Genomic DNA, 24,898 nt, shown 5'->3' with positions numbered 1-24,898 from the left:
GTGTTTATGTGGCCTAATCGACAATGCCACAGAAATGTGAGATCGGAATCACCAGTTTTAGCCTTTTTAGTATTTATGTTATAAATGTGTTTGCTCGTATCTAGCACATATAGACCATTTTCTTGTTTTGTTGAACCATGAAACATTCCATTCAAAGAAAAAGAACAACTATTGTCTTTAAATTGAAAACTAAAACCTTTAGAATCCAAACTTGAAACTTGAAATAATGTTTCTGGTGATACTAGGAATATAGTAACAGTTTTCTAGTTCCAAAACAAAACCACATGGTAAAGAAATAAAATAAGATCCTACGGTAATGCAGCAATCCGTGCTCCATTTCCCACGCGTAGATTCATCTCGCCTTTATCAAGCCTTCTACTTCTCCTTAGTCCCGGCGAATTGGAACATAAGTGTGAGCCACAACCAGTATCTAATACCCAAGAAGTAGAATTAGCAAGATTACAATGTATAACATACATACCTGAAGGAGAAGCAACGTTTCCGTCCTTCTTCTCTTCCTTTAGTTTAGGGCAATTTCGTTTGTAATGACCAATTTCATTACAATTGAAGCATTGTGATGTTGAAGGAGAGCATTTTTCCTCATCTTGCTCTTGGAAGGCGCCAGTTGCCCTTCGGGAGTGGATGAAGATGCAACCTTGCTTTTCTTCCCTTTGCACACTTTCTTGAATTTGGTGCACCTCACATTCAAATGGTCTTTCTTGAACTCAAGGATTCTCTCGAATTTCTCGAGCAATTCCACAAGTTCACAGAATAGTGCATCTTAAACCCCTCATAATCCCTATCAAGAGAATTCAGCACTAGTGCAATAGCTATTGACTCTTTGAAGGAACCACCAAGTCTCTCAATTGTGAAAAATAATCCAGACATCATATCCACATGAGACCGAATTGGTGTGTTTCTGTCCATCTTAGTTGAGTAAGTGCGCTTTTGTTCCTCTAGAAGTTCGTTCTCTAGACACGACCTATGAGGGGTAATGAGTTTGAGATTGCTCATTGAATTTGCCCATTCATCAACCCTGTTGCCACCAGTTTGGCCTTTGGGTTGAAACCCCACACGACATCTATCCCCAAGTCGACTTAGGAGAGCATGAGGCTCAAAAGTAATGAACCTCCCTCTCCAATTTCCGGGAATAATTTTAGGATAAACTCCGTGACAAGGTACTTGTGAAGTGCCCAATTTCTGTACCTTTCTGGAGTCATACCCTGCGCATTATAGCTAGGAAAAGGTTATTCAATGAAATAGTGCATGTCGTTAAATTTTAAAACTTCGATAAGTTTCCTTTCCCATTCAAGAATGTTAGTAAAGTTTAACTCGACATCCAGAATTTCCGATGATTTGATTGTTGTTATGTTTGCGGCCATATGATTACTACAATTGAAAAGAATTTGCAATAAATAACCATTCATAACTTAATAACTTTAAAATAAATGCTAGCATGCAATCATTAAAGCTATTAAAAATTTCATTCATGCAAAAGCAAAACATGGTCCAAAATGAATGAAACGATTCCAAGACCCTAAAAGTCCTAAATCCTTAAGCAGCTTTGGCATGTCTTAAGTATTTTAAGATTCTATGTAAGAAAAACCTATTTCTAGTAATCTCCAAATTACTCTTGGCTAATAAATTAATACCATAATTTATCCCATAGCCACAACATAATGCCATTGTTGTTTGAGTTGAAACCACAATCAACGTGCTCCTTTGGGACGCCTTACCATATATCTAAGTCAACTAATATAGCACCTCGCTTTGGCATAAACCTACTACGTTAGATCCTTAGATTTTTGTAAGTACTTGATTTGGAAGGCAACTTTTGAACTCAATATTACTTTGGACCTAGTTGTTCCTATGTTAGTTCGATTATTTAGTGAACTAAATCTAATCGAGCATACAAACAACGTATTCATGCATAATATACATTCATTCAATATATAAAAGCATAAATAAAATTGGCGAACTAGTATGGCCCAAAACTCTTTTCTTGAAGCATCCAATCTTCTTCACCATCTTCTTAGCTTGGCATCGTCTTGAATCTTCATTCAATGCTAACTTAAAGTTCTAAACTAGAAATACTTGAAATAATAAAAATTACATCAAAATTTCAATGGTTCGCAGACCATATTTAAAACTTTACATTTAAAGATAAAACGGTTCGCAGACCGTATTTAACTATCCTATATTGGCCATACAAGTCACTTGGAGTACCTGCATTACATAAAATATACATTCTATGCATTCACCCATTCGTATACTAAAACGAATGGCCCAATTAATTATGCAAGTATTTACGTGAATTATTTAAAATTCACGTTCACATAAACACGTCCTAAAAGATTAATCAATTTCCAAATTATTAATCCTTAGAATTTATTCTAATTAAAATTTAATTTAATTAAAATAATGCGACCTACGAAAATAATTAAAATAATTATTTTATTTTAATTTCATTAAGCGGCTCCCACTCAAACCAATAATTATTCATGATAATTAATTATTTAAATATTAAATTAAACTCACGGCCCGACCCAAGTTAAATAAAATAATTATTAATTATCCTAATTTAATGCAAACATAAATTTTCAAGCCCAACAAAAACAAAAAAAATGTTCAAGTGCAATGCGGGCTAGGCCTGCGCCCAGCCCAGCAATGCTCGTGCTGTGTGGCCTACGAGGCACACGAGCATGCGCCCATGCCCCCGCAGCCAGCGCGCACACGTACCGCAGCTCGTCGCTGCCCGTGTTGTTGTTGTGCTCGACGCTGCGCGCAAGGCAAGGCAGCCTTGCCCCTTGCTTGCTCGCAGCTCGCAAGCCAAGGCATGCCTACCTTGATCGCTCTCCTCTCCCAGCGCGCGAGGCACGCTGCACGCTTGCTGCTGCCCGCGTTACTGTGGCTCGGTAGTGGTGAGGTAGCCCGCATGGCTATGACGAGCCACACGTCCACACACCGCTCGTGTTTGTGCCTTTGGTTCGTGCCTACGGACCAATGATAAGTGTATTTTCCGTCCTTGATAGAAAACAACCTATGCAAACAATATTTATAAAACCACTCAACTACCGGCTAGCGGTAAGCAAAGGGATCGTCCCAAAGAAACGGTGGTTAATGAGTTTTAAAGTCAATCTAGTTCGAACAAGGATTTGGTTTTGAATTGTCACTATTAAGAATCTAAAAACAAAGAATTATGCTAAATTGAATCAAGAAAGGGAAACGTTAGGGAGTCGGGGATAGGCTAGGGAAACCGGGGTAAATGAATTCAACTATTTAGCAATAGTGATCATGCAACGAAATGGTGATTAGGCAAATGGCATCTAAAGACGAACCCGCCACCTCTCGGATAGGGAACGCTAAGCGTCTAATCCACGGAAGAGCTTTCGCCTAATCCTAGATTAAACTAACTAGCATATAATAGGCACTGCAATTTGATCACACAAGATAGGCCCACAATCTCTTGCCAAACCTATTCTATGGTTCTACGTGACTCTAATCGAATAGCATTTGCATCTACCACTCAACTAGCATGGATATCCTATCATCAAATCATATTTAATCACATGAATCAACCAACAATCAATCAAAAATTTCCCCTAATTAAGCCCCTAGATTCTCCCCTTACCCTAACCTAATTCTACTCAATAGTCATTTTAGAAATCAAGCAATCCATTAAGAATAAGCTAGCAAGCATGATATTGAAGGAGTAGGAGAAGAGAATTAAGAGTTCAATTGCACAATCAAATCATAAATTGAAAATCAAAGTAACTTCAATCAAATAAATCAAGAATTCAAGAAATTAAGGAATTGAAGAACAATCAACAACAAAGCAAGAGCAAGAATTAAGAAACTAAGAATTAAATTGCAAAATTGAAGAAGAGTTAAGAAGGATTACAAATTGAAGCTTGAATGGAGGAGAGTTTCTCTCTCTAGAATTGTTGAAAAACTAACTTTGAGAATCTAAAATTATCAACTAAAATTCTACCCTTTACAAAATAATCGAAAAATCTATTTATAAGTTTCCCCAAATAGAAGCCAAAATTCGAATAAGAGCAGCCCGCGCAACCATTCGGTCGCACAGACCTTTTGTGCGACCGAACGTAAAAGAGTCATTCGAGCACATGCTGGGTCCTGTGCGAGCGAAGGCAGCGAAGAACATTTCCTTCGTCATGTGCGACCGAACGAAGAACCCTGTTCGATCGAATGGGGTTTCTTTGGCTCATAATTCCTCTGCAACACGATTCGCTCGAACGAAATGCCTTGTGTGGGCGCACAACTCCTGTGCGGTCGAACAACAGAGCACGTTCGATCGCACAAAACCTGTGTTGTCGAATTACCAGGGTTGTGCGGTCGTTTTACAATCTTGGGACATTCTGTCTCAGAAATCCATTCTGTGCGACCGAACAACAGAGGGCATTCGATCGCATAAAACTGGAAATTCCATGAACTCCATTTGAACTACTCTATTCGGGCGCACAAAACGCCACTCGACCGCACAAGCCCTGTTTTGGCTCGAATTCACTTGTTTTCCATCATTTTTCATCAAGATCACCTATAAAGCACAAGATGGAACAAAACTTATAAATCTCACACAAAAAGCTATAAAAAACTATAAAAAAGCATATAAACTAACATAAAATCCTAGGCTAAGAGCGACATAAATGTCGCTCATCAAACTCCCTCAAGCTAAGCGTTTGCTAGTCTCTAGCAAACTAAACTCAACTAAGGAAGAATGAGCAACTAATCAGATTCTAAAAATTTACCAAAATCAAAATCTAGCAAATCTAATCCTAAAATGGAAAACACAAACCAAGAAAAGAAAGAAAGAAAGAAAAGAAGAAGAAAAGAAAAGAGAAGAAAAGAAATTAAACTACAAAATTCAAGATGGGCTTTATTATGGTACAAGTATAGAAGAACACTAATATTACTAATCAAATAAATGATACACGCTAACTAATGTCCTAAACCGAGTGAAAGATTCGAGCATCAAGGAAAGTGAACTAAGGGCAAGCACTAGTCAATCCCCCTACATCCGGGCATACCACGTCAAATCTCTAGATCTTATCCATCCTTGAGAATAGCGTCTCAAGACACCGCGAAGGCGCCAGAAAATCAACATTAGGCTACCCGACATCTTAGCATGACAACCTTGTTCCTTAAGCTTGACCAAATCCTCCCTCCACCGACAATGACTCAACTCTAAAGAGTCAAGAGGGCTTTTAGGGAGTAACGAAGGCTAGGGGTAAGGCGCGGAACAAATTTGGCCATTTGGTGCTCATACCTAAAGTGAAGCGGAATGATAGAACTAAACTCAAGCATTTTGAACCAAACACAAACTCGTACCACTTATTTGGGGTACCCCCAAGCTTATTCAACAACAATTCCAAACTACAACTCTTTTTTGCGTTTTTTCCTTGATTTGATTTTCCTCTTTTTTTGTGTTTCAAATGAAACTTTTCATGCCTTGTTTTTTCTCTATTTTTGGCTTTTTTTTTTCCAAAACTTATTTTCTTTTTTTTTTTTGCTTTTGCAACAATTATTCACTATATACAACATTCTTCCCAAACTTTGCCATTCATACCAATAACAATCATTCCTCAACTTTGCATATTCATTCAAAACCAACAAGCATCATAACTCTAAGCTTCACTATCACTTCTAAGGGTGAAAACAAAACAAAGGCTATTAGGCTTGTAATGTGCTCATAAGAAATGAAGGGTCAAGGCTCAAATGGCTAGCAAAGGGGCAAATGCAAACAAAAACATATGAGAAAAATAAGAAAATAGAGTCCTAAACTAAAAAGAAAAATTAGTCACCGAAAGAAATGCCTCTATCGTCCCCTAAAGTAGTTCGGTCGCGGTCTCGGGAAGGAAATGGTCAAACTCGGGTGACAAGAAAGTCAATGCTAAGGATCCATGCCACTCAAAATATATGAATATGTGTTTGGGCTAATTTGAACATGAACCTCACATGGGAGCAAATACCACTCTCTCCGGGTTCAAGTCACTAGAGAGATCGACACCATCTTACCACAAGCCAAGGGTTGAAGATGCATGCTACCCAAAGTTCAACCAACTTTCTTAATTGACACCAAATCCTAGACTCAACCCAAGACATTAAGAACCGTGTAAAAATCTACCAATTAGGAATAAAAGCATTCTAATCTACAAGTTCCAATTTTATATGCCCCAATCAAGAATATTGCCTAAGAAAACCTAGAAATACTTGCCTTGACAAAAAGGAAATCAAAACGAAAGAAAAAGGAAGAAAATAAGAAAACACACCAAAAAGGGAAACAAAAAGAAACAAACAAAAAGAAAAGAAACTAAAATCAAACTAAATCAATCTAAAAACAAAGAAACAAGCACATAATGGTATGATTCATAGCAATGAGCATTAACAAGTATACAACCACACAACAAAACTCCCCCCAAGCTAGAATTAGGCAACGGCGCCATTTTGATAAGTGTATTTTCCGTCGTTAATAGAAAACAACCTATGCAAACAATATTTATAAAACCACTCAACTACTGGCTAGCGGTAAGCAAAGGGATCGTCCCAAAGAAACGGTGGTTAATGAGTTTTAAAGTCAATCTAGTTCGAACAAGGATTTGGTTTTGAATTGTCACTATTAAGAATCTAAAAACGAAGAATTATGCTAAATTGAATCAAGAAAGGGAAACGTTAGGGAGTCGGGGATAGGCTAGGGAAACCGGGGGAAATGAATTCAACTATTTAACAATGGTGATCATGCAACGAAATGGTGATTAGGCAAATGGCATCTAAAGACGAACCCGCCACCTCTCGGATAGGGAACGCTAAGCGTCTAATCCACGGAAGAGCTTTCGCCTAATCCTAGATTAAACTAACTAGCATATAGTAGGCACCGCAATTTGATCACACAAGATAGGCCCACAATCTCTTGCCAAACCTATCCTATGGTTCCACGTGGCTCTAATCGAATAGCATTTGCATCTACCACTCAACTAGCATGGATATCCTATCATCAAATCATATTTAATGAACTCCATTCTGTGCGACCGAACAACAGAGGGCATTCGATCGCACAAAATTGGAAATTCCATGAACTCCATTTGCACTACTCTATTCGGGCGCACAAAACGCCACTCGACCGCACAAGCCCTGTTTTGGCTCGAACTCACTTGTTTTCCATCATTTTTCATCAAGATCACCTATAAAGCACAAGATGGAACAAAACTTATAAATCTCACACAAAAAGCTATAAAAACTATAAAAAAAGCATAAAAACTAACATAAAATCCTAGGCTAAGAGCGACATAAATGTCGCTCATCAACCAACTAATTAAAAAAAATAAAAAATTCACGAATAAATTTGCATTAAGTTATTTTTCATAAAATTTATGATTTTTATTTTCGAAAAATAACGACTTAACGATTTAATTAATTTTTAACAACATTCCAATTTTGTTAAATTTATTAAATCTAGGCTAACTTTATTCAAATTTTGAGAACGAACAATTTCAACCAAAAATTTGATCTTTTAAATAATCGAATCTAAAACTTTAAATCGTTCTAAACATTTAAATTTCAGATTTTTCCGAATTTGGTTTAAGTGTTGATTAAAATTAACGAATTTAATCAAAATTTTAATCCAATAATTTTTAAAAACTTCCACTTTCCATGAAATTATATTCCCTTTCCCAATTAACCAAATTTCCTGATCTAAATTATTTAAAAAATCAATTAGCGATCTAAAATTTACGAATTTGGGGAAAGCAGAATTAGGGTTTATACTTAACCTTTATGGCCGAACATTTTACCATAATTCTAAAATATACCCAACAGAATTGTGTCAAAATTTCAATCAATTCCGAATAGTTTAGGTCGACCAATTAATTGAAAAACGTTCCGAATTTGGTAATTTTAATACGAAAATTAACAAAAACGCCCAAAAACACATACTTCGAGGCCTGTTTTTGCGATTTCGTTCTCATGAATTGATATTTGAAAATCGTTTTCAATCAGATTAGGGTCAGAAAAGTCGAAAATACGAAACTTTTTGAATTCAGAACCTATTACGCGATTCATCCAATAATCCATAATAATTCGAAAAATTCAATAAAAAATTCCAAAAAATTCGACAACAGCAAAAACAATAAATCATGCTAAAAAATGCTTTGAATACATAAGGCTCATGATACCACTGTAGGGGAATACAATTAAACATACATAACATGTACGGAACATCCCCAAAGCCAGGAAACATGTTTAAAGCACAGATTAAGCATACTTACATTTGGAGCGTGTTTTTCCGAGTGTAGTATCAACGAACACGAACAAAGAACCCCACTTGTCGTTCCTCTATTTGGTTCACCGACACGTTCAGATCCGTCTTCATTATTGTAGCTTAGACAACGCACAAAATAGTTGCTTTTCGAGATGAACAGTTTTTCGGTAGAGAGAAAAACTGAACTACGTAATATAGGAATTAGGTTTAGGTTACTGGAAAAACTAAATTGTGTTGGTGTGTGAAAAATTTAACCTAATTGTTATATTAGGTGTAACCAGCCAAGACCAAAGGCCTTGACCGACCAAACATCACACACTCGTGCACAGCCCGCGCACAACACACACACACTGCAGGCCGAAGCCTACAGCGCAGCCGAGCAGCATGGGTCGTGGGCCTTGCTTTTCTCGCTGTTGTGTTGCTGCGCGTTTGTGCGCGCTGCCACGCCCAGGCGGGCTGGCTTGCTTGCTGCGTTGCCAGCTCGCTGGCTCGTTGGGCCTTGCGCGCTTGGCTCGACGAGCCGACAGCTCCGATGCGGCTCGTATTCGCGACGAACGCCTTACGGCTATTATTTATCGTATTGTACACAACGAATCACCGTCGTACGATACGATTATTCATTTCATCTAGCTTACAAATATTCGCGATACGATATATAATTCCGATACAAGGTCGTATCGTACAATACGTTTTTCCAAACTAATTCTCGAAAAGCTATTAAATGAATTTCCGATTCATTTAATCCGGTGATCTGTTACATGTCATTGGTGTGACCTTATAGGTTCAGTTAAGAGTAAGTTGTGAGCGTAATATAGACTAGAGCTCACTGATCGGAAGCATTGCTCCAGCTAGCTGTTCCGATCACTTGATCTTACTGAATTAATTGTTCGCAATTAATCCGAATCTTGGTATTAGACTTAATGCACCTTGGGTGAAGGACATATTTTCTTCACCAGCCTTATGTCAAAACCATTCAAAACGTCCATAACGAAAGGGTGTAAAGGAAACCTAAGGCCTAATCGAAAGGTGGCCGTATAGACAGCAACTTCTCCCGAAGAAAGGCGGTCTACAGTACTATGAGAGTGGGGGCATTTAAAACTGAAACCACGAGGCAAGAGCAAGAAACGTTCGAAATCACGCCCTTGCTCCTTTAGGTACCTCAACTATTTCCTACTTGGGAAGATATCAGAGGGAAATAGATCCACGTCCTCTTTTCCACGAACCATGGGAGGAAGATGCTTGGCAAATTCTTCGTCCGAAGAACTGGAAGAATCATCCTCGAAATCCTCACGTGGGACACGAGGACGGCAAGCCACACTTTTTCATCTTCTTGGAGAACGGGCGCCCTAGCACCCATGTCCCCCGAATGATATGAGGAACTAGTTCCTCTCCTAGTTCCGTAGGACGGGTTCGAAAAGGGAACCCTGTTGTCCCTCTCTCGGGGTGCTGCCCATGCACCCACATTGGTCGTCTGTTTAATTCGTGTCATGCCGCCCTGCATAACGAACAGGACGTCCGACTTAAGAAAGAAAGAAAAAACAAGAAGCGAAGACGCCGTCCAGATACGAGAGGAATACGGCAAGTGGCAGGACGCCTCCCCAATAAATAAAAACAAAGAATTGGCATTCAAAAACTATGTAGAAACAAAAACTAAACAAGAGGTTGCTGCTCTCTAAAAGCTCAGATCCCAAGTTAAAGGGGCATTCAATTCATTCCCACCTACCTTAAACTATATTTGCTCTGCCTTCTCTCTAAAAGTTACTTCTCTCTCTAGCCTATACTTACTTAGGCATTCCTACGGGAATATTCTTGTTTTGCAGGTTGTAGGAAGATCGTGCCAGCGCATACTTGATACCTCCGAGGAACTTGTGACACGTCATCACCACAAAAGATCCCACAACACTCTCATTTTCTCTTTCTAGGGTTTATTATCTTGGCCGTCGTAGGTCGGAAATAGTCTAATTTCTTCGGATATTAGACTATTTTCGACCCTTTGTCTTCAATTAATTCATCTTTTGTCTCTCAAATTCAATAAATTTTCACCGTATGGGCGGAGTTCGTCCTTGTCGTTAGTCTCCCTATGGTGGAGTTAGTTTTAGTTCGTTTGGTTTGTCGTTCACTCGTAGTGGATTTATGTAGAATTGATCCATTGGTAAAGTTTTATGCAGGATCGCAACAGATATCAATTTTTCGAGTACATAAAGATGAATCAAGTGAAAATCATCCTCGCGGCTACAACAAATCGTTAGACCCTCTCTCTGAAAATGCGGCATGTTCCAGCGTTATATACGGGAGACGTTCTACAATGCAAGATTGATTCAACGATCGTAGTTTTGATGAAGGAAACCTTTATTAGATTCAATTTTTCATGTATTTGTTAGATCTATTTTTCTCTTGTAGATGTCATATGACACTTTATTAATGAATTAATTTTTCTTTCAAAAAAAAACTATATATACTCATAATCAAACAGTAATTAAAACCGTGTATGAAAGAAAGTTAATACTCCGTACAAGTACTACTATTACTGTTACATGTGAAGTTATTTCGAGGTTTTTATTAGTTTTTTCAAGTCGAATTACCACATAATCTGTACTTGACATTATAATATTTAGTTGAGCAAGCTGATTGAGTAAGTAGTTCATGAGTTATGCATCTAGCCATCTAAGTACATCTTCTTTAGTAATTAAATCATGAGTACGTAATTTGTTCAAGTCGGGCCAAAATCATATCCAATTTGGTCCAAATTGCCATCCCGAATAACTATGGTCGAAAATTGGTGTAAAAATAACTTAATTATTCATGCTCCCCGGCCCAATCCATTTGTAAAACACTAAATTAGTGTGTCACACGTAAACTCCAATTCTGTTACAAACAAATTCAATTCTCTCATTAAAATAACAAGCCTATAAATAAAACACATCCCCCTAAAATCAGCTACACCATTCCATATCACTACAATTTGTGCAATAATATCATCAATCAACTTCTGCAATTTACATTTCAATTTTCTGTAAATTAATCCAAAAAAATAAGAAATATAAAGAAAAATGGAGAAAATGGATATTAAACTTACACCCCAATCAGCAGCAAAAGTTCATGGTGGAACAGGAGGCACATATTATGCATGGTGCGACTCTGAACTTCCTATGTTACGCGAGGGTAACATCGGCGCTTCTAAACTTGCTCTTCAGAAATTTGGATTTTCTTTACCTGCTTTTTCTGATTCCTCCAAAGTTGCCTATGTTCTTCAAGGTACCCTTTTTTATTTCTTTAATGATCGTTTTAATTGGTTTATATTTTTTGTTGGTTTATGTGAAATCTATGTTAAGATTTAAATACCCAGCTGTTCATTTGATTATCTTGCAATTGTATTTAAGATGGGTGTATAATTATTTTGATTTTTTTGGGATTTACTTTAGTTTAGTAGTTTCGGAATTAGTTGTTTTTATTTGTTTGATTCTTTGTAATCTAGAAAATATATCTATCTATCAATAACTAGTATTTAAAAAACATAACCATGATTATTTTAATGACACATAAGTCACTCCATCTTGAATACAGGTGTCCAAATTTTATTAATTTTTCTATTTACTTTTTGTTATAAAAAAAATAATGGACATTCATTATTCCACTTTATTTCCATTAGTTTTCACGTAGTATACTACTAATCCCTGATTTATTAGAATTGTATTCCATTCGCCCCATGTTTATAGCTCCGTTGACAAAAAAACACGGGTTTTAAGAAAAATGAAATATAGTACACGGGAAATTGTAATATACGGAGTAGTACATTGATACGGAGTAATTAATTTATATGAGAAAGTGGAATATAGTACATAGAAAAGGGAATATAGTACATGAAGAATTGAAATATAGTACACGGAAAAGTTTTGTTGGGTTTTCAATGCATTTTAGATTAATATAGCACATGAAAAAGTGGAAAACTTAATGGAAAAAACGTGATTATAATTTTGGAACGCTCAAAATAGAAACAGAACTATAAAAATGGGACGTAGGGAGTACCAAAAGTTAGGATCAATACAAAACTTTATTATTCCTAAACAACCGTCCCCTATTTCATCTTCCCCATTCTTCAACTTCTCATTAACTCTTCGGCCTTAGTTATTTTCAATGTCAATTTATTTCAATCACCAAATCTTCTACCCTTCTCCGGCCTGTAGCATTCATTCAAAATTTAACCTCCCACTAATAGACTTTGACTGGTCCGTTTTATAATGGTAAGAGATTATATATGGTGTTTTAATTCAACATTTCGATTGTTTATTTTCATGCATGCAATTCAAGCTGTTGTACCACCTCCCCCCCCCCCCCCACCCAATCTCTCTAAGCACGTTGTTCTTGACTTTTCGGGACGCTCAAAATAAAAACAGGTCTATATAGTAATGAGACGAAGGGAGTACCAAAAATTAGAATCAATACTCAACTTGATTATGCCAAAACAACCTTCCTGGTTCTTCATCTTCTCATTAACTCTCCAACCTTAATTACTAGTCTTATATGCACGCGATGCGTGCGAGATTATACACGCGATGGATATATTGTCACAAACCTCTTAAATTGATTGAGAGTACAAAAAAATACTACAGAAAACAAAATGCTACGATTATGAGACTTGATTGTGAGTAAAAATAGAAATTGAGTATAAAAATAAGACTTGATTGCGAGTACAACGACTATTCTGTCTCTTTAGCTTCGACTTGTCACTCGACATTTTGACATCTCTCATTCTGTTCATTTTCGACAGTGTCGCAGCTACAATAATGCTAGGATTATGAGGTCCACTGCAATAGAAAAAGAAAAAAGAACGTCGTTCAATAGAAGGAAAAAAAAAAGAAATTGAGTATAAAAATAATACTTGATTCACAGGAAGATATCAACCAAAGGGATATCAATAGGTTGTTACTACTTAATACATATTTCAGAATTCAGAATCGATATGATAAAACATGAATGGTTTAAGTTTAATTAAAACAAAAGATGACATCACGAAATATTAGAAGACCAACTCTAGCACTAAAACAACAAATAATCAATTGAACCAGTGAGCTTAACCATGTTAAAATTGCATTACTCAAACCTAGCCTAATACACTGTCTTCTCATGAACAAAACCACCACCACCACCTACGTTTCCTCAAGCTCTAAAATTAAAAGAACAAATTGCCCAAATTCTTACTCAATCAAACATTAGTAAATTACACGAAGTATATAAAAATTAGCAATCAAAAGTAAGGATGCAGGTAGTCCCACAATATTGCTCCTCCCAATCACTACTGCTCTCTTTCTATAATTTCCATCTCATACCTAAGCAACAACTCAACACAACCGCATGGAACCCAAAAGGTTTATTACCATCGATAAATCTGTTATCAGACCTAAAATTTAAGTTAAACATGTTTTTATGCATTCACAAAGATACTGATTACAAATCATAGGTCTAATTTGGAAAAGACGTGAGATGTATTTTTAATTGTTATATGCGCATTCACAATGATTTAATTTTCCCCAAACTGTAGTTATTGTTTAAATCTACAATAAGAAATACCACATAAACAATGATCCAAAATAGCAATTAAACTGTAGATTTAATCATTTGTACCCCGCAGTGTATTAGACTTTACTGTTTATCATTTAAAAATATGCTACGGCCTCTGGTAATTTGGACCAAACTGTAGATTTAAACATGTATCAATGTCTTAGCTACATATCCTAAAGTCCAAATCTTTGGTAACAAAAACAACCTTAAAATAAAGACAACAATAATCAATAAAAATATTGAAACTTTACCTTGAGAAAACCATCAATCAAATCCATCTGATTATTCCTTTCATCAATCAAATCCATCTTTCTCGCAAAAATTTGAGCCTCAACACCATTTAAACCCGTAATATCGTTAATCATACCGTTAGATTGATAATGACAATCATATGGTGAATCCAACCACACCTGATTACTCCTTCCAACCAACAAAACCCATATCAGGATCAGGACCCTTAAAACAATCCAACATAATCTTATGACTAAAACCAAGAGAATTGTTATTATTATTACAATTTAATCGCATCTGATTAATTCTCTGATCCACCAAATTAATCTTTCCCTCCAAAACCTTGACAAAATCCATCAAACCCTCAAACCCTAATCGATCGATAACCTGATCCTCTGTTTCACATCGTTGCGTAGATGAAACACCCACATCTTACTTGTTTTGATGATCTGAAGGCTGCAAATCAGATTTCTAAAACCTAATCAAAAGTAAAACCTCGTTATAAATATGTTTTCAGTTAGTAATGAAAATGCAAAAACGAAAACAAAACAACAATTAAATCCTTAGTTTGTAAAATCGGAGTCGCACAAACAGAACCAAATCCAAAAAAACAACAAAATTGATGCAAAAAAATTAAAAAAAATAAAAGGAATTAAAAAAATAAATCGAAGATGAGAGAGAACTAAAGATTTGAGATCTTTGACTCTTTGAGTGAAGGGAGGAGAGAGAAAATATGAGAGTGAAGCGGCGTAGAGTGAACTTTGTGTTTTACGCTGTTGGGTTTGAAAGTTAAAGGGGAAGGGTATTTTTGTCGTTTACGTGGGGGACACGAAAAGCGTGATTACCAAATTACCAAAAGCATTCATCATCACATCAGATAACCATTCATCAGACAAAGATATTCAAAAGGATTGGCAATAAACCAAGACTGATTATCAGAGTGATTGTCCAACAGAAGGAGTTACTATCGTATCAACATTTTGTCATAGCAATTCTCAACCTCATAGTAACAAAAATAATCCACATAAACACTTTAACACTCAAAATCCCTTATCAAACCTAAGAAAAAAGAGTAATTTAGTTTATTAAGAGCAAATATTAATGAATGTCACATTTGTAGCAAACTAAAATGACACCAGTAATTCAACTCTTAGAGATAGATTAATCTCTCATGACCTTAACATTCTTCCTACCCTTATAACCCCAACAATTTAGTTCAAAAATTTGGTTCAACAATTTGATCTCATATCCATTTGAAAGCGATAATGGTTTCCCCGTATACGGAGTAGTTGTAGTCTATAGCCCTGCCTCAGTCAGAACACCAACAATATGCCAATAATATGTATCAATATGCCAATAAATATGTGTCAATATGCCACAATAAATATGTTAATATGCCAATAATATGTGTCTGTTTTACAACACTAAGCCTGAGCTAGTTCATGAATAACAATAGCAATTTCATGTCATGTAGAAAGCGATAACGGACTTGGTTCCTTTCTCGAAACCTAGTAGATTTTCCAAAGCAAAAAGATATGAGTAGCATTAGCAATCATTTTCCCAAAGAAATAGTTCAAAGAACAGGCATACTTTGCTTCAGTTATTGACACTTAAACTTACCCCAGACCATTAATGATTCAAGGCAACGAAACAAAGGAAAAAGATGAATGATAAAAGGCAATGCAAGCAAGATTTTTTACCAAGATAAAGGTGAAAACCTTTGAAACAATTGTTCCACCATCTGCTTCAACTTGCCGGAACTTTGGCCTATTCCGAAATGCACAAACCAAAAGAGTGCAATTGGAATTCCAGTCCTGCTGATGTCCAAATTTCATAGTGATCAGCTAAAAAATCATAAACTCAAAGTAATTGGCGTTTTTTTAAGACATACGCAAATGAGAAAATGAATCAAATTGACCAAATACATGAAGAATTAGAAATAAGAATGTATTTTTTTTCAATTGATTGACAAAAGATTGTATTTTTCAATCAAATTAGCAATTAAACAAAATGGTAAGAGGATATTCATAATTTCATACCTGATGAAGAAGCCATTGCCTCAGTAAAAACTTCACCCAAAAATAATCAACGTGAGGGTTTTGAAACCCTAATTAATCGACCGATGCCGCCTCCTTCTGGTTAATCGAAAATTACACGAAATTGAAATAAGTAAAGCAAAATTGAAACCCTAATTAATCGAAAACAAAAAGTTGGGAAACTTAACAGGTTAGATGATGATGAGGGTTTTGATTTTTGAAGAGATTCAACGTGAAAAGGGCCGACCGATGCCGCCTCCATCTCCATCTCCACCAATTGATGATTAAAAAACCTCAATAACACAAAGATCAAACGAATAAGAACATAAGTTTTAATCCGAATTTACCGAATCTTTGAGAAGAGAATAGAACGGAAAAACGGCGAGTTATCTCACCCGGATCTCCAGAAGATCAGACGTTAATGGTGATGGTGATGGTGATGGCGGTGGCGAAGGCGAGAGGCGGAGGAGAGAGAGTCTGCGTGTGCGGTGAAAGAAACACGAAATATTTAGGGTTTGGAATGGAGGATGGGGTTTGGTGGAAGAGGATTAGAGGAAGAAGATCGAAGAAGATGAAGAGGAAGAGGAAGGAGAGAGAAAACGGGAGGGAGGTTGAGGGAGGTTAGGGACGCCGAAGACCTAGGAGAGAGAAAGAGAGGTATGTGCGAGACTCAGTGAGAGTGTGAGAGTGAAAGGGTGGGGGGGTTTAATTAGGGGGTAATTTCGTCAATTCACAGGGGGACACGAAAAGTTATTTTACTATTATGCCCTCAGCTGTTCCTTTATATAATAGAGATTTTCAATGTCAATTTAATTCAATCCTCAAATCTTCTCTCATTCTTCTGTGACATTCATTCAAATTTAATCTCCTACTAATATAATTTTTTACTGATCCTTTTTGAAATGGTAGGAGGTCATAGGGTGTTTTAATTCAACATTTCGATTTTTATTTTTATTTTTATGCATGCAATTCAAGTAGTAGTACCATCTCCCCCCCCCCCCTTCTCTCTCTCTAAGCACGTTGTTATTGATTTTTCTTAAGCATATTGAAAGTATGTTGTTTATTTTCTTGCTTAATTAGTTGCAATTCATTTTGCAAAGAAGGAGAATCTTGTAATGTATGGTTTCCATGCAAATGATTAAAGATAGGTAAATCATCATCAACATTTTGAGACTTTTAAGTGGGTTTTATTTGTATATTTTTGTTGTTAGGGGAATTACAATTAGCTTTAGTTCTCTTATAAGAAAAGTTTTGTCAATATAGTTCAATAGTTAGAATTTGTTAAGCCTTTTCCTTAATTGAATATCATGATTATAGTCGTACAATGTAACAGTTTTGTTGATTTTTGTACAAATGCTATGTTATTGGCAGTGATTTAAAGTGGACCTATTTTTTCAGGGGAGATGAACATAAGTATAAAAATGTAATGATTAAAAAGACAAGACTTCATAGGTCGTAAAGTTTTATTATTGTCATTTAGTTTAAACTCCTGCTTACAAACAACATAACTTCTAAACCCCATTACACTACCAACATATAACCAGTCCGTTCATCGAACGGGCCCACAAACTAGTTACATTTAAAACAAACAAAATAAGTGACACGTGTCACCTCTAGTGAAATTTTTTCCTACCAAAAATTTTCCTTTTTAATTCATTTATTTATTCCAATTAACTTTTATAGAAAGATTCACTATTTTGACTAAAATTTTACCGTTCCTTACTTAATTGATCTTCAATATAATTTATTTGATTTTCAATTAATTTTATTTCTAAAAAATAATATTTGTAAATTCTGAAATATGTTACAAAATATATCATGACTTTATTTATCTTTTGAAAATATGCAAGCTATATCGTTTATACTCCGTACTACTTTATTTTTCTAATTATTCTTTTATCACTCAAATATTTAACCAAAAAAATGGTAAAATATTTCTTTTAATATCCATGCGTGCATGGGATCTATCTAGTTGTTCATAATTCTTTGTCTTGGTGAATTTTGGATGATGAATTTTATGGTATATGTTTAATATTCATGTTTATTTAAGAATTGCAATTATGGAACTCTATTGATAATAGTTGGGTTTGTACAGTTTGATTTAATTTTAACACTAGATTAGATCATGTGCACGCACGGATATCTAACATTGTTATTTTATCATTTTATGTATAAAATTCTTAACTAATATAGTTCGTCTCATAAAGCAAATGCATAATAAATAAATCAGTTACATACTCACTTAATCATTTAATATGCAATTTCCGTCCTATTACATATTACATACTCTCTCCGCCTCAGATTAGTTGTTACACTTACCTTTACACAAAGTTTTAGGTGATAAGTGATTGTTCGGTTATCAATTGTTATTTTATTGAAAAAGTAGATGTGAAAGAAGTGGAGTTAGTGGGGTATTTTTTTAATTGAATGAGAGAGGGTGTGGGGACAAAAAAAATTAGTGGGAAGAGAGAGACAATATAATAATTGTGGGGTCATACCTAATTTAGAAGTGTAACAACTAATCTAGACGGACAAAAAAGGAAAGTGTAACAACTAATCTGGGAAGGAGGAAGTATTTTATATGTTTAATATGCTAATTAAATCAAAATATTATGTAAATATATTTTCCATTTGATATACCTATTTGACTAAAATATTACCAAAATTATTTAAGAAAATTATTATTATTATGTGGTATCTATTAGTTGTCATATTCTATATTCAAATATTTTTTGTATAAGTAAAAGTTTATAAAGAAGGATAGAAAATAAAAAGAAACAAAGTAGACATATTTTTTAAAAAACGTTTTAGGACGCAAACTATTATAATACTCGTGCGATGCACAGTTTAGATTAATTTTGAATGGGAAAACTAAATTATAGTTATTGACAACTGTCATCAATAGTGTTTATAGATGTTCTTCTAACTAAAATTATTATTGGATAGATATGTTATGGCTCAGTTCAGTCTCTTATTTTATTTAAGAAAAAAAAACCCACAAAGGGTACGTATATAAAATTATTTTCACCATGTTCATCACCCGTGTCAAAAATTAAAGTCATTTGCATCTATCATTTACTTCGATAATCATATCCACCTAATGCTCAACAAACCATGTATCTTTATACCCGATCACTTAACACCCACCCACACAATCTAGTTTATTTAGCTATAGATGACTTCAACGCGGGGCGAGTGCTGAGGATTGGTCTCTCCATAATTGTACTTGCTTATCTTGTTCCTATCCTCGCCACCCACGATAAATATGATACCCATCCTCATCTCAAACACAATCTCGATCCCACCCTCACGGGGCACAAAATAAAACTCATCTCGCTCCTTCACCCACCCTGAAATGTACACCCGCCTCAAGCTCACCCTTGGTCCGACAATTTTTTTTTTGGTATGAGAGTTTTGAATTTTAAAACTCTGTTCTAGAGTGTTTGGCAACTTAGTTATTTGATTAGTTGATCGAGTAAATGTGCAAAATTATAATATGTACGTTAGTATTAAAAAAAATATTGATATACTTATAATTAATTAGATAAAGGATAATTGAAGCTGTCTACCCACGACGGATAACCTCATCACCCGCATCTGATAAAATTTTCATTCCCATGACCCACAAAACTTATCTCTATCCCTAGCCACCTAGGATCAATGATGGAGTCAATCATGTTGAGGGTCAAAAACTTTCCTTCATTCCCGCGTTAGATAACTAAGTTACATTTATGAAATAGTTCATTAATGCAAGGATAGTATATCACTTGCATGGTTCACGATAAAATTTTAATATCAATTTATGCACTAATTTAAAATCAATCTACTTATTGAGTAATAGTGATGATGTTTACATTTTAATTAATAAACTACAGCCCTTGCTGGAATAATAGCGTGGCAAATGCAAAGCGGTAGCAATAGAACAATAGGAGATGTCAAGTCGAAGTAACTCACAAGAAATTGCCCCACATAACGTTTTCTTCAATTTTTTCGTTTTTAGGTGGTAAAAAACAATTTTTAATTTTTTTTAGGTGGTAAAAACAATTTATCCTAATAAATTTGGACTATGAAATTCTATTTAGCACTCCTATTTTCTTCTTTTTTTGAATGTTCAAAAATAAAGCAATACAATTAGATAGTGACACTTGTCAGCTCCACGGCGATGCATCTTTATAAACAAATTAAAATCAATCTATTTTAATGAGTAATAATGGACATTTATATATTAATAGATCAATAAAATTGCAAATATGTATATGGATTTTGAAATTCTCTTTAACACTCCTATTTACTTATTTTTTGAATGTCCAACAGCAAAGCAGTACAATTTTCCCTCACGCTATTTTGAATTAATTGAATTACTTTTCATAACAGGGGATTTAAATATTCTTTAAGATGTGAATAAGTCATATCCTAACCTGTTCTATGTCCTTTTTTAATATGCCATTTGTTGTATACAACAAAAAATTGTAAATCCAATTGGTAATTTCATAGTCTCGCGATACACAACTTATAGAGGAGGTAAAGAGAAAAATATCAATATAAACATAGCTAAAATTTTGAATCACATAATGTGCTATCCTTACATATGTTTAAGTTTCAATTAAATTGTTCGTTTACATATTTTCTTATTCCTTTTAAACTTGGGCTTTGTTTGGTTGATAGATACAGAGTAGTATATTCTTCATCTAATCTATTTCTATGATGTGTAATGAAAACATATTTCGCTATCCATACAATAATAGTGGCTATAATATTTCAGTATTAATATACGTCATAGTACACATATTGCATGTTCAATTTTTTTGATATAAGATAATATACAGGTTTTCCATAATATTGTATAAGATAATTATTTTTTGGACAAAACAATATTTGTGTCAAAGGTTGTTGAAATTTATTTTTTGGAAGTTTGTTGCATTTCATATAGATACTCGTTAGTATGTACTTATCAGTAATACTTCAATTTTTATGCAAGTCTATAAAATATGTCTTTTTAAAATTAAGATCCTTATATTATATTCTTACAATATACTCCCTATTGATTCTATCTTCATCTTTCTTTTAATATAAAATATGTTCTTATGATATATTTGATTCTATCTTCATCTTTCTTTTAATAATTTTAATTTATATTTGTAGAACAAAAAAAAATACTATAGTACATACTTAAATCAATGCGATACTATGAAGCATGTTCTAAGTGTGAAATAATTACAACAAAACTACGAAATATATTACAAGTGTGAAATAATTAGATCAAGGAGATTAAGAATGTCATTTTTTGATTTAAGTAAATACATATGTTAATAAACACTTTATGTAACGATTGTAGTTTAATTAAATTATATGACAAGAGTATTCAACTCTATTCTCTAATGGTAAAAGTGCTTAACATAAGCATGGTTAAATTGCCTATATATTAAATTGATACTAAAATGATAGCACTGTAATAAATTATTAATTAGCAGGTAATGGAGTGGTCGGAATTGTCCTCCCCGAAAAGGAAGAAAAAGTGATCCCGGTAAAGAAAGGAGATGCAATAGCTCTCCCTTTCGGTGTAATAACGTGGTGGTACAACAAGGAAGACACAGAGCTAATAATTCTCTTCTTAGGTGACACCTCCAAAGCCCACAAAGCAGGGAGATTCACAGACTTTTTCTTGACAGGATCAAATGGCATCTTCACTGGATTTAGTACAGAATTTATAAGTCGAGCATGGGAGTTGGATGAAAAAACAGTTAATTCTCTTGTAGGAAATCAACCTAGGAGTGGAATCGTTCATCTTGATGCATCATCAAAAATGCCTGAACCCAAGATTGAAAACAGGAAAGGCATGGTTTTAAACTGTGAGGAAGCCCCTTTTGATGTGGATGTGAAGAATGGTGGTAGAGTGGTAGTTTTGAATACAAATAACTTGCCCTTGGTTAGAGAGATTGGCCTTGGAGCTGATCTTGTAAGATTGGATGGTAGTGCAATGTGTTCTCCTGGTTTTTCTTCTGACTCTGCTCTTCAGGTTACATACATTGTACGGGGAACTGGACGACTTCAACTTGTGGGGATTGATGGAAGAAGGGTACTAGAAACTACTGTCAAACCAGGACAATTGTTTATAGTTCCCAGGTTCTTTGTCGTCTCCAAGATTGCTGATCCTTCAGGGATGGAGTGGTTCTCTATCATTACTCAACCTAAGTAAGTTTTATTTTTTATTTTTTATTTTTTATTTTTTATTTATTTTTTTCGGGTCTGTTTCTCGTAATTGATACTTGAAATGACTTGTGATGTTTGCAGTCCGGTATTCACTCACTTAGCCGGTAAGACCTCAGCATGGAAGGCGCTATCTCCTCAAGTACTGCAGGCAGCCTTCAATGTGAGCGCAGAGATAGAGAATAAGTTCCGATCAAAGAGGACTTCTGATGCCATATTTTTTCCTCCCTCTAAATGAACACATAAACCTATCATATCTTGATTACTTTCAGAGTTCGAGCTGTCTGAGTTCAAGTAAACGACCTCGGATATATCACGTGTAGCCTCATATTTTAGTACTAGCTAGTGTTTTTATACCCTCTGTTTGTGCTATTCAAACATAATTTAGTGTTATTAAAATTTTGAAAATTATATCAGAGACGAGTACTAAATACTAATGTTTTGCACGATTATCATGTTAAATAGGAAGTCAATTCTTATGATCCGGCGGTCCTACCTCAAAATTCATTAAATTAATAAAATGTGAAAATTGATCAAGGACTTGAATAAGTAATTAAGGTGGGGGCTTATATTTGAAGTTGAAACCTTTGACCAAATCACAACGGAGTAGCTTACTTGCTTCGTCGTCTATGTGTGTATTTGACTTGCAATTTTTTAGGATAGCTCGGCGTGCAATCTAGGAATTCTTAACTGATACTATTTGCTAGAATTGGTATTCGAGGCACGAGCGCTGTATGCCTCATTTTGAATCTAATGCATTGCATTATAAGTTTATAACTCAATATATTATTGGGTGGATCCTCTTATGGTTCTCCTTCTCACATGTTGTTAGATATGGCCATATGGGTATGGGCCATACTCATCACGAGCAGAGGATTTTTACTGCACAATATCAAATAAGGTTCCACGACTTCCACCTTATAACTATATAGCGATAAGGGGAGTAATTCCATATCCTTATAGAGCGGACTCATCTCTCATCTAGAGTTTATCAATGTGTCATAATCACATAGTAACATATATTAGGACAGTACTGTAAAATCTCAACACATGCTCGACGTATGTTGGGAGAAAGTATAAGGGAATGCAACTATATAGCTTGGTGCACCTTAAATGTTCTCCTATAACCTTATGCCTTTACATCATATGACAAATAAAGGGCTAACGAAATGATGAAGATCCTATACAAATATGGCCTAGTCATTTTTGACTTATTTCGCAGTTCAGTTCAAGTCAGTTGAGTTGAGTTCAGTTCAGTTCAGTTCAGTTCAGTTTAGTTCAATTTAGTTGAGTTAAGTTGAGTTCAGTTCAGTTCAGTTCAATTCAGTTGAGTTGAGTTCAATTCAGTTCAGTTCAGTTCAGTTCACTTCAGGAGCATTTAGTTCAGTTCAATTCAATTCAATTCAACTTAATAATAATAATAATAATAATGATAATAATAATAATTAAAAATTTATTATTTATTATTCATTATTCATTTCATTTCAGTTAAGTTCAGCTTTAAAGAACAGGGCCTGTATAACATTACATGATACAAAACCTTCATTTTTTTTGAAATTATTATACCTACAACATACCTCATATCAGGGGCGGTGTCAGTAAGGGTTCAGCGGGTTCAACGGAACCCTTACTAGACAGAGAAAAATGTTATATATTTTTATCGCTACAATGTATCATAAATAAACTAAGTAGCGCAGTGGCTTTGAGATCAGTATCTTACCCAAAGGTCTGGGGTTCGATCCCCTTGTGTAGCGTGCTGCATTCAAAAAGCATTTTATTTATTTATTTTTGCTTTCCTCTTTTTTGGTTTTCCTTTTACTCTTGAAGAAAAACTTCAGTAACTTTCTTGTTTACTAATTACTTTTTTCAAATTTATTCATGAATAAAGAGTTGAGGTTTGAAACTTTGAATATTTTTTTGTGTAAAAAAGTTGCTAACTTGGAATTAAAATTAAAATTTATGATTTTGAATAGATGGACATGAGATGAAGGTTTAGATTGAAGTTCTTTCGGAAAAAGATCGTATGTCAAAGTCACAAAAAAAAATTCTGCTTGTTTTTTTACCAAATTCAAGACCACTTTAACCACCTTGAAATGAACATCTAACACCTCAAAGAGAACCTCCAACACCTCAAAATGAACCTCTAATACAAGAAAATGAAAACTCGAGGAGTTCAATTATAGTTTTTTTTAGTGTTATTGTAATAGAACACGTGTACCACCGAATTGTTAGTTGTAAATTGAATTTCGGATTATTTTGTTATGCGTTTGAAAATTTCAAACCCTTATGCATAGAATCCTGGCACCGCCACTGCCTCATATGTGTAGAAGATATTTCATGCATCCTTGTTATTTTTAAAAATTGGAATTGAGACAAACGTTAATGACGAACTCATTCAAGGGTACATATCCGACATGTAATAGTTTTAACCTCTTATTACAATAATACAATACAATTCGATCTTTCATTATTTATGATCCTCCTTTCTCTGGGGGAGAGAAAGGAGGATGAGATGAAATTAAGAGGCAGAAACCAAAAGAAGGATTATATATGTTATTTTCTAGGTGTTCCGGTGTTGAAGTGGATAGAA

The 24,898-nt window shown here is 34.8% G+C and overlaps 1 protein-coding gene and 1 long non-coding RNA gene across 2 annotated transcripts; one reads left to right on the top strand and one right to left on the bottom strand.

The window, feature by feature from the left end:
* Nucleotides 1-11,257: 11,257 nt before the first annotated feature.
* LOC110775773 (glutelin type-D 1-like) lies at nucleotides 11,258-22,790 on the top strand. Its single transcript, XM_021980374.2, has 3 exons — nucleotides 11,258-11,530; nucleotides 21,573-22,293; nucleotides 22,393-22,790. The coding sequence occupies exons 1-3, from the start codon at nucleotides 11,326-11,328 to the stop codon at nucleotides 22,544-22,546; spliced, it is 1,080 nt and encodes a 359-aa protein (XP_021836066.1). The 5' UTR covers nucleotides 11,258-11,325; the 3' UTR covers nucleotides 22,547-22,790.
* On the bottom strand, nucleotides 13,908-16,273 carry LOC130459982 (uncharacterized). The gene is made up of 3 exons (XR_008919773.1): nucleotides 16,105-16,273; nucleotides 15,766-15,879; nucleotides 13,908-14,543 (listed from the first exon to the last, which is right to left on the bottom strand). It is a non-coding gene; the product is annotated as an uncharacterized lncRNA (long non-coding RNA).
* Nucleotides 22,791-24,898: the final 2,108 nt, after the last annotated feature.

The sequence above is a fragment of the Spinacia oleracea genome, chromosome 4 (genome assembly GCF_020520425.1).
Source record: "Spinacia oleracea cultivar Varoflay chromosome 4, BTI_SOV_V1, whole genome shotgun sequence".
NCBI classification, from domain to species: domain Eukaryota; kingdom Viridiplantae; phylum Streptophyta; class Magnoliopsida; order Caryophyllales; family Amaranthaceae; genus Spinacia; species Spinacia oleracea.
Note: the sequence above shows the minus strand (reverse complement) of the source record. Positions and strands in the feature narration are given on the sequence as shown.